This window comes from Bidens hawaiensis, unplaced genomic scaffold (genome assembly GCF_021521415.1).
Source record: "Bidens hawaiensis isolate Kalapana, Puna unplaced genomic scaffold, B.hawaiensis_p1.1 tig00037639_1, whole genome shotgun sequence".
NCBI lineage: Eukaryota > Viridiplantae > Streptophyta > Magnoliopsida > Asterales > Asteraceae > Bidens > Bidens hawaiensis.
Window position 1 is genome coordinate 124,107 of NW_027505495.1, and position 11,638 is coordinate 135,744.

Genomic DNA, 11,638 nt, shown 5'->3' on the forward strand with positions numbered 1-11,638 from the left:
AAGCGTGTCAGAGCTATGCGCCAAATACCATGCGACCAAAGAACAACTTGATTCCGGTGACCTCTGCATGGCCTTTCCACAAGTGGGCAATCGATATTGTGAGTCCCTTGCCGCAAGCGCCAGGGCGAGTAAAGTTTTTGGCAGTGGCAGTAGACTATTTCACAAAATGGGTTGAAGCCAAGCCACTGGCAAAAATCACAGCCGAGGCAATGAAGCAATTTATTTGGAGCCACATCGTATGCCATTTTGGCCTGCCCATGGAAATCGTGAGCGACAATGGCAAACAATTCACTGACAGGAAGATATCCAGTTGGCTCAAGGAATTGCGCATCAACCAGGTCTTCACTTCAGTATACCACCCTCAAGGGAATTGCCAAGTGGAACGCGCGAACCAGAGCTTGCTGAATGAGCTGAAGAAAAGGTTGGAGGGAGAGTCCCATGCATGGGTCGAGGAGTTACCTAATGTCCTGTGGGCGCTCAGGACATTAAGCAAAACTAGCAATGGCGAGTCCCCGTTCAGCCTAACCTATGGAACGGAGGCTATGATTCCAGCAGAAATTGGATGCCCATTCTATAGAGTGCTCATGATGAGTAAGACGGATAATGAGCAAGAAAGGAGGTTGGATCTCAATTTACTTGAAGGGCGCAGAGAGGCGGCTATCATCAGTGAAGCCAAATACAAGAAAAAACTAGAAAAATATTACAATCAGCGCGTGAAAGAATGCCACTTCAAGAAGAATGATTTTGTCCTTCGAAACAATGAAGCTAGTCGCGCAATACCCCCGGGAAAGATTCTCCCAACTGGGAGGGACCTTATCAAGTCTCGGAAGAATTGGGAAAAGGCGCATACGCTTTAAAAGATTTAAATGGAAAGAAGATCCCGCGCACATGGAACGCAGCACAACTTAGAAAATGTTTCATGTAAAAGTTGTCAAGTTTGTAATCAAGGCTTTTTAAGCCATTATGAATAATGATACGGGCTATTTTCTCTTAATATGCGTTTTATTACCTTTTGCATACATGTTTCACACTTCCCTTTATTAATTTTGAGCAATATGACAACATTGTATTGACATCAAACTAAAAATAAAACCAAGTAAAACATACATGCGCGAGCTTCAAGCTCAAACGCGTTAACGAGTTTTAACTCTAAAACTTCAGGGCCTTAGCCCAATAATATGAGCCTTAGCTCAGGGCCTTAGCCCAATAATATGAGCCTTAGCTCAAATTACTCATAGCATCCATCCTACGTATTGCGCAGCTGGTCCATAAAAATACCTAAGCACAACTAAGGCAAAGCACATGCCAAAGCATAGTTGTTAAGGTCTCAGGTCGGGGCCGCGCATGGGATTATAATGGATATAAGCAGAGTAACACATACTGACACGTAAAGGCTAAAAAACTCATTTATAATTCCCTATAATAAATGCACGATAACGTCGCGCAAAAGAGGAACAATGAAATGCTAAGGCACGTGTCAGCATATTCAGAATATTGCAAAATAACTTGAAATATGACAATTGTTAAGGATTAAATAAAATAATTTCCTTACAGCCTTGTCCAAGTTTCAATGTGTAAGCATACCTTATATTCAACGAGCACAAACATGCAATATAAAGAGACGAATTGGGAATGCGTAAGATGCGAATAAGGGAAAAACAAAATTTCATTCCATAAACATAGAAGTTTACAAATTTACAAATGATGAGGTAAAAACTACAAATACAAAAAAAAAAAAAAAAAAAAAAAAAACAAGAAGGGCTTTTCAAGTCTCTATATCAATATCAGCCTCTTCATCGTCCTCATCATTACTTCCTCCCTCAGTATCTGGCGCAGCCCGCTCCTCGTCATCTCTAAACTTACCATAATCAAGCTGTTCGTCTTGAATATAGTCGTCTTCTATTATGATAGCGTCAGGAGTAGGTCCTTTGGCCACGCCAGAGCCGCTGGCAGAGGTAGCGTTGCCCGCGCCATCATCATTGCCACCAGTCCCTTCACATTCATCAAGTAATTTCTTTAAAGCGCCAAGATCTGGCTGGTCAGCAAGCGCGGCTATCTGCAAGTCACAAGGAACAGTATGAGTACAAAAGATTATGAAAATAAGTCAAGTAAACTCATTAAGGTTAAAATACCTGCTCAAGGATGGGAATTGGAGTATTCAGGTACTTCTCCCCCACCTCAGCCATGTCAGCGCAGACAACGTCGAGCTGATAAGGGTAGTCGGATGGATTCTTCTTTAGCATGCCATATTCATAACCATCCTTAAACCCTTCAGCTCGACCCACCAAGCGCGACGCCGCATTACAATCCATCACAAGGGTCTGAAACTCGTCTGAGTATTTCATCGCATAAGCGCAACGAGTCACACCCTGTGAAATCAACCATTGACGGTCCTGCGCGAGGGAAGAAACAGACGTCTCAAGAGCAGGGATCTGAGAGTTTAACAACTCAACAGTTTCCTTGGCTTGTTTTAGCTCTTCTTTGTCAGACGCCGCTGCCGCCAAGGCTTCATTCTTTTCCGCTCGCGCAGCATCGAGCTCTTTCTTCAGGCGCGCAACCTCACTCTCCAATAAGGATTTGTCAGTATTAACCTGCGCAATAGTTTGGTCACGCGCCTCTGCTTCCAACTCCAGGTCACGCGCTCGACGCGCGTACTTGGCCGTGTTTGCCTCTGCCGCTTGCAGCTTCTCCCGCGCAGCTTGCAGCTCAAGCCCGCGCTTCACAAAAGCAGCGTTGGCACTTGCCCGGTTCTCGCTAAGTTCTGCTTGTAGTTTCTCAGCCCTCTCTCGGGCATCAGAAAGATTCCAAGCAGAAATCTTAGCCTTTTGCTTGGCCTCCGCAAGGGCATCACGTACCTTTATATAATCATTGCGAAGCTCTTGGGAGGCAACAAAGAACGCAGACCCAGCAAAAAGGTGGTCATTAAGCAAGTCCACGCGAGCGCGGTCCTCTTGAAACCTCCTTTCAGCTGGAGGAACAGAGTGAGCCCAAAAGTCTTCACATACACCCATGGATTGGAATGAGCTCTCTTTAGTGATATTCCAGCTCGGGCGGTATATGTGATCAGCTCCCTACAAACACAAAGCAACGCAAAGAAAGGTTTTAGTTATCTAAACACTAATTTGGAAGTCTGCACAGTGGAGCAAATAAAACTTATACCTGCGGAGAACCGGTAGAAAGGTTAGCGCCAGCTGGTGAGCTCCTGCCCGCCCCATGAGAAAAAGGCTGCGCCACGAAATCTCGTGGCGCTATAGGGCTTACGCGGCCACCATCAGAATCTTCAACATTAACCTCCTCATCATCCTCTATAACAGGTCTCTTCTCCTGCGACTTGGAAAAATCAAAAATAGTCTCACGAGGAGGGCTGCGCGCAGGAGGAGGTGAGGGAGGTCTTGACGCTGTTAGATCAGCGCGTAAAATAGTCTCCTGCTCCTTAGTGATCCCAATGAGAGGAGATTCAGTACTTGTTGGAGCAGGAGCAGAACTAACGGCGCCAGCGCTAGCAGTGCCACCAGTAGCTTGTGTGCCAGCTATAATTCCTATTAAAAAACCAACAAGGAGAAATGATTCATGACTTGAACTAAAGGAAAAAATCAGACAATCAAAGCGCAATAAATACCTTGGCGCACCGCAGTCCGCGAATTAAACATCGCCATGAAGTCCATTTTCCCCCTTTTCAAGGGTAAAACAGGGGACTTCAAAACAACCTCCGGCGTAGCCTCGGCACCTTGCTGCGCCTGAGGTTGAGCCACCAACGTTGCCGGCTCTACAAACATTTGAGTGAACAAAGCTTCATTAATGACTATCAGAATCACGCTCATAAAACCACAAAAAATAAACAAAGTATACCTGTTGGAGAAGACGAAACAGCAGGCACAGCACCGCTTCCCTTGTTCGCCGCGCGCAGAGACGAGGTGGCGGCACCATACCTCGTGTGGACGGGAGGACTGCCCACACCTTGAGGTAAAGAAGACGAGGAAAACTTGGAAGTAAAACCCTTGGTTTTCTCAAGTCCCTTCGCCTGAGTAGGAGGAAGATTCTGGGCAACAGAGGCATCATCTTTTTTCTGTTTTTTACTGGCCCCTGCGCCAGTTTTGCCTTTAGCCTTGCGCTTGAGTTTTTGCGCTTCAGCTTCTTCCTCCTCCACTTCCTCTTACACAAGCTCCAACTCATAATTAGCGAGCGCATCTACAATACGCGCAACAGAAATGTTAAAACCAAATTTGGTACTCTAAGGGCCTAAGCACAAATACAAAGGCTTACCAGGCGCATCGCTGTAAAAAAAAAATTCTAAATCGACAGGGATGAACATATCATCGAAGCGATCAGGGAAAGCAACTTCCCCAGCGCTCAGCGCGACAGAGCCACCTTCCGTATGCTCGTCATAGGAGGCGTGGATGTATTCCTTGCTTTCTGCATAAAACAAGACAAGTGATATCAGCAAAACGAATTATACTCGCGCAAAATTAATGCAATGAACAAACAACCCACCTGAGCCATCAACATGGATGACAGGCTCAGTCCCGCTGTCAATCCACCTCTTGCTCATGCCAACCCCCACCAACGCTTCCTCGCAAATTTTCCTGGCGGGGGATGGTTCAGCAGATAACTTCTTAACCCACGCGCCAGATGGATTCTTAAGAACGTCATCATCCGCGGGCGCGGAAGTAATCGCGCGCATAGTCATGCGGATGGGAATCACACCAGCCTTGATATAAAAGAATTTTTCAGCCCAGTCATGAAAGCTTTTGAAGGAAACAGTGCAGCACTTAACCTTCTGACTGCGCGGTGTGAATGAGAACCAAGAATCTTGGATTTTCGGCTTATAAAAATATTGAAAGCGCCGAGGGGTGGGCTCCTCGCGCTGAGCTTTGCAAATGAACTCAAAATGAGTCATGCGCACTAGTCCACAGGGATGAACCTGAGATATATGAATCTCGTAAAACTGGAGGAGTGCACCTATAAACCTCGTCATTGGAAGACGAAGATTACAGTGGGTGAAAAAATGAGAGTATAAAGAGATATAGCCGGCGGGAGGATCCGCCGCTGTTTGCCCGGTCGCCGGGAGCAGACAACCATACTCAGGGAGAAAACCCTGAGAGGCGACGAGATTATCAAAGTCAGATTGTTTCAACTTACAGGGAATCTCATCCCATCTCTTCACCGCCTTGTTCTTCCCTCCCTCCTCCGACGAGGCCTCGGCAACCCGTTTACCCTTGCCGGTCTTCTTCAAAGTAGACATAACCACTGATTTTACACGGCCTTTACTAGGGGAAATTGTGGTGTCTGGGTTATCAGACATACAATTGCGAATCGAACAATATGGTTACTTTAAGCACGAAAATCTGGAAGCAAAGATAAAGGCTCTTAATCGGAATGTAAATTGAAGAAGCAAAAGCTCTGAAAATGACAATGGAGATGAAGAAAAAACCGTTCAAAAGGTTTGGTTTTATAGGCCCAGGGGAGAGAAAGAGAAACAAGTAATAATCAGATCTACGCTCACGCACCCCCACGCGCAGGCGTAGGCCAACATAAGCACGACACGTGTTCCTGACACTGTATGAGGAGACGTGAAAGGCAACTGTAGCACCTCGAGCACGCGAAAGGTCTGACACATAACGTCTCCATCTCTGATGCATGTCAGCATCAACCAACCACGTGCATTGACGATTCGTTTTAACCAAAGGGATAGAATTTCGGGCAACGCACATATGAGAAATGAAAAAGAAAAGACAAACCATGTTAAAAGAGCAAACTATTAAGTCTAATATCTATCTTACCTCGCTCGCGCGAGACAAGACACACATTAGACTGGGGGGGCTTGAAGGGGTATGCACCCTCCTTAACATCGAGCGGGGCGGGTCAACCCACAAGATATAGACAAGAGGCTTGAAATCAGGATGTCATGAAGACACAAAGCCAAAACCTATGCGCGTGGCGCATATCACATATGCTCACGCATATCACATATGCTCACGCATCACATATGCTCACGCATATCACATATGCTCACGCATCACATATGCTCACGCATCACATATGCTCACGCATATCACATCTGCGCGTGGCGCATATCACATATGCTCACGCATATCACATATGCTCACGCATATCACATGCTCACGCATATCACATCTGCGCATGAAACATCTGCGCGTAAGAATAAAGAGAAGACCTTGCGCATACCCGGGATAGGGGCATAAAGGACAACACAACAAATGAGACAATAGTCTAATCCAAATCAGGATAAGGACAACCATGATTGTACTCATCAGACAACCTTCCAGAAGGTATCTTTTAAGGAATAAAGAATGTGCTGATGTTGACAGCTGCCAATGAAGGGTGGACAACTCAGCAAAACCCATGTGCCACCACGTGATGGCACATGGGTCAGGTAAAATACCTTGGTCAGAGAATAATCAATGAAAAAGCACCAGGTGTCCTAAGTACACGTGGCGCGAAGCAATAGGAGGAGGCCAAAAAGGCCCTAATTGGGTCTGAGCCCAATCATTGGAAACCCTAATACTATAAATACCACACCACCTCCACAGTTGGGGTCAAGCAAGAAATATATTCTGAATCCTTTACTCATTTTCACATTCTTATCTTCTCCTGCAATATCTTATTCTCACACCGGAGGGTTACCCCAAAGAGGACCCCTCTGTCCCTTTCTGAGGGGTAAGCTCACGGTGCTGTTCGTTTTGTAGGTGGAAGAACTCGTATCTCGAAAAACCATCGGTGATATAGCACACTCATACCCGAGGAACGTAGATCGAATACAAGTAAGTCGATCCACGCTTCTTCACCTTCTATCGATTCAAACGAAAAATTGAGTTTGATTTATTCTGTGTATCGTCTTGGTTTGGCATATCTTTTCTCGAAAGATATTGATGGCCAGCTTGATAAACTTTTCAGCAAGCTTAATTTGCAAAGTTACCAAGAAGCTGATCTCTATACAATATCCATTCACTTTCAAGTCTTTAGAAACTTTGGTTACAGGTTTTCGTGCGGTAAGTCACTCGCAAAATGTGCTTAAAGAATTGAATTAGTTTTTGTTATATTTAATACGGGTGGTTATGCTGACGTATTCAACAAGTTCAAGGACTGTAGTTCTGGTGAATTCAAGGAAGACATTACTACAGATGTAAGGGGTATGATAAGCTTCTATGAGAGTGCCCAATTAAGAATAAGAGGAGAATCTATATTAGATAAAGCCAATACATTCATAGAAACTAAACTAAAAACCATACAGAACACACTCCAAGGTACACTTGCACGGCAAGTGAAACATGTGTTGGATAGACCTTACAAACGAGGTCATCAAATGGTAGAAGCAAGGTGGTTTTTTTCTGAATTCGAAGAAGAAATTTCGAGATATGACTCACTGCTAACGCTTGCAAAGGTGCATTTTAACTACTTGCAACTTCAACAAAAGGAAGAACTTCGAACTATCTCAAAGTAAGTTATTGTTGAAGAAACATAATAATATTTAACTACATAAATAACAATAAGAAATAAGAAGGTAAATGATAACTAACGCAGGACAGAAGCCATGAAAAATACTAGATACGCTCTAGCAAATGTTATATAATATTAAAAAGTTGTCCTACACATTAAAAATAAGTGTTTATTTATAGACTACTAGCATACACATTAAATTCAGTAAAAATAACCGTCATATTATATAGATACATAAATGAAATGAGAGACAATAACTAAAGTTTTTGTAAGCATATATAACGATTATTCTAGTCTTTAGTTAAAATGAATAATTAAAAACATCTTAAACAAGACCTGAATTATTAAAAAATAGGTTATCTATTGGGTATCTTTTTTCCCCCTTTTATAAGTAGACTCCTTTTCTTCACTCTATTTCCATATTCATGTACGAGTCAATTAATTGAGTTATCACGACACTTATGATCACAACACGTAGTTCTTCAAAGGTTTTGTCAACATTGTCGTCCTAATTAGCATTGAGATTATCTAACGAGCATGCGTCAAACACTCAAATTATCAACCGTGCGATCTCCACCATAAGAACAGGAATCTTGATTTACTAGTAGTGTGGCACGAGACATAAGTGATAAAAAGGGCTAGACATGTTCTAGCAAATATTTTACAAAACCTACATGGAAGGAAGTTTATTATAATATACTATTTGTCTAATAAATTATAAATAAGCCTTTATTTACAGATTATTCTACTAATTTACACATTAAATTCAACCAAAACAACTACCACAGTAACTAGAGACAAATGACATAAAAGAACATAACCTAAATATTAATTTTAGTCATCATAACCGTTTTTCAAAAGTTTAGTTATAATAGATAGTAAAAAAAAGTTAAATAAAAACTAACTTGTAAAAAATAAATTCTATACTGGTTATTTTTTTAGAGTTACTATCGATCCATATACGAGTCGAGCAATTGAGTAATGGTTTCTCTTTAATAATGAATCTGTACTTTCGATTTAGGTGGTGGAAAGACACGGACTTACAAAATAAATTACCTTATGTAAGAGATAGAGTGCCTGAGCTCTATGTATGGATATTGGCATTATTCTTGGAGCCTTATTACTCTCAAGCCAGAATAATAACAACAAAAATGATACTGTTTGTCTTGGTATTAGATGACACATATGATGCATATTCTACCATTGAGGAGGCACGACTTTTGACTGATGCAATAAATAGGTAATTGATCTACATATCCGTTCACTTCAACAAACATTTATGTTGAGTATTGCTGATCAAACGATCCGATCCTTTCTTATGATTTAGTTTCTGTATCCATAATTTTAGGTGGGACATAGGTGCTATGTCGCAACTTCCGGAGTATATGAAGCCAGTTTATGAAATATTTCTCAACGAGTTTGCTGAATTTGAAAAAATACTACCTCATCAGTGGACACCAAATATCATCAAGGCTTCAATAAAAGCTGTATGATTCTATTGTAAATTATGCTTCAATATTAATTCCTACTTACAAACTGTGTAAAAAAAATACATTTTCCCTCATTTTTGTTATGATTCTAGTTTCAAGACTTGGCTAGAAGCTATCATCAAGAGGCTGAATGGAGACATGCTGGAGAGGTGCCATCATTTGAAGACTATATGAAGATTGGGTTATTTACCTCCACATATGATCTTCTTTGTAAGTCTGCGTTGATTGGTATGGGCGAGATTGTCACGCAAGAGGCGTTAGCTTGGTACGAAACTGACCCAAAGATGTTAATTGCTACAGAGTTTATTGGAAGGATAGCCGATGATGTCGTGAGTGTTGAGGTACTAAATTCACCTTATTTATATTGCAACTTGTTTAATCCAGGTAACCTTATTTTAGCTCATCAAAATAAATAAATAAAATGGCATATAATGTTAAACATACTCTTACAAGTGTAGATGCATATATGAAGACCTTTGCAGTGTCGGAAAAAGTAGCGGTCGAGGCAATTAAAGAAATGGTTGAAAATTCATGGAAAGATATAAACGAGGGGTGTCTAAAGCCAACAGAAGTCCATGTGGATCTACTTGCTCCAATTGTTATGTTTGCTCAAATGACAGACGTAGCGTACAGGTATATTGATGGGTTCACTTTTCCGGAAAAAACGCTTAAGGGATATATTACACTCTTGTTTTGTGTTTCGGTCCTCATATAATATCTAGTTAGCCGGTGGGCGTAACCATGTGTGTATCTTCCTATGATGCCGTGTGTGTATCTTCCTATGATGTTTAGTATCATCCTATTCTTTCTATAGCTGAATAATGATGATTTTCACTATGGATACAATAAAGAGTATGAAATATATAAGGATGTGCAAAAGAAGCTATATGTTTCAACACTATATATATATGTGTGTATAATATAAAAAGAAGGATCAAATTAAAAAACTAGAAAAAGCAAGTGTAAGCAAGCTAGAATCTAAAATTTAAATCAATAACTATGATGGCGTGATGATAATCTGGTAATGGAAGTTAATTACGCATAGAAAATGGGGGGGGGGTATTATTATTGTTTAAAATCTAGCTCAACCATTTGATAAATGAAAATAACTTTTATATACTACAGAGAGAACTGTATTTGGATCCCTATGGTTTTAGGATAGAGGAGATTGCACCTAGAGGTGGTCAAAAAAACCGGTCCTCGAACCGGTTTGCCGGTTTAAACTGGAAACCGGTTATTTAAAAAACCGTTTTTTTTTTAAAACCGGTTTGACCGGTTTACAAACCGCCGGTTTGTATATCGGTTATACTTTTTAGAGCCCAAATCGGTTTTCAAACCGGTTATAAAAAAAACCGGTTTTTTAAATTAACCGGTTACTAAAAAACCGGTTAACCGGTTTTTTTAAAACCGGTTTATGACCGTTTTAGAAAAACCGGTTAACCGGTTTTTTAGTAACCGGTTAACCGGTTAAAAACCGGTTTATTGCCGTTGTGAAACGGCTATATAGCCGTTTTTTTCATTTTTGACCGTTTTTTTTTAATTTACCATTCTACCCCCACAAACATCTATATATAGTTTAGGTTGGGTATTGGTTAGAACACACTCGATTATACAACTCCAAACGCTCCAAACGTTTATTTCATACGCGATTATTTTGTTATCTCACGCTCTATTATACCACATTACCACTCCATACGCTCTTATTTCGTAGTCGATTATCATGGCCTCCCAAAGTGCTGCTTCATCCGTCAACATGGGTGCCTCGAACACGGGAGAAACGGTCGTTCGGGTCATCCCCACGAAACGAAACCAAGATGTTTGGCAACATTTCGACCTATGCGAAATGTCTAACGGTAGCCAAAAAGCTCGATGCAAACATTGTTTGAAGTTTTATGGCAAAGATGCAAACTCCACTTTAAAAGCGCATGTACAAAGGCCCTTTTGTAAGGCCTTGAAGGACGAATCGGGAAGTAGTTCGCAGCCGGAGATGACGAATCAAGGAACGGTGTTTACGTACGACCTTGAAGCGGTACGTCAACAGTTTTCAAACTTTGTGATTCAAAATACACTTCCTTTCAACCACTTCGACAACCCTCAATTCACGGAGATGATGCAAAAGTATGTTCAACCACGCTACCAACACGTAAGTCGTTCGACCCTTAGAAGAGATTGTCTTAAAGCTTGGAAAAACGCTAAATCCGAACTAATTTCATACTTTTCAAACTTACAAACTGGTGTAAACTTAACAACGGATGTGTGGTCGGTACCTAATGGTTCGCCCGACTCATACATTTGTGTGACGGCTCATTGGGTTGACCCCGAGTCGTGGCAAATGATGAAACGAACCGTTGCGTTTCAATTGTTTGATTACCCGCACACGGGTAGAAATATTTTTAAACTCTTGGATAAAGTCATTCGACAATACAAGATTGAACATAAAATCTTTTCAATTTCGTTTGATAACGCGTCCAACAATACGGCCGCGGTTGGCCATTTAAAATTAAAGTATAAACCTATTTGTGATGGAGCGTTTTTTCATAGCCGATGCATTGCACATATTATCAACTTGGCCGTGCAAGATGGGTTAAACGTGATCGAAACGCAAAGAAACAATTTTAAAAGAATGTTACGAGATGTTTTTAGCAACAATAAAACATTTTCAAGATACAAAAAATTTTGTGTAGAAGCTA

General features: G+C 41.3%; 1 protein-coding gene across 1 annotated transcript; it reads left to right on the plus strand.

Moving 5' to 3' along the window:
- Positions 1 to 7,052: 7,052 nt before the first annotated feature.
- On the plus strand, positions 7,053 to 9,690 carry LOC143613515 (alpha-copaene synthase-like). The gene is made up of 4 exons (XM_077087200.1): positions 7,053 to 7,458; positions 8,480 to 8,698; positions 8,807 to 8,945; positions 9,041 to 9,690. The coding sequence occupies exons 1-4, from the start codon at positions 7,154 to 7,156 to the stop codon at positions 9,362 to 9,364; spliced, it is 987 nt and encodes a 328-aa protein (XP_076943315.1). The 5' UTR covers positions 7,053 to 7,153; the 3' UTR covers positions 9,365 to 9,690.
- Positions 9,691 to 11,638: the final 1,948 nt, after the last annotated feature.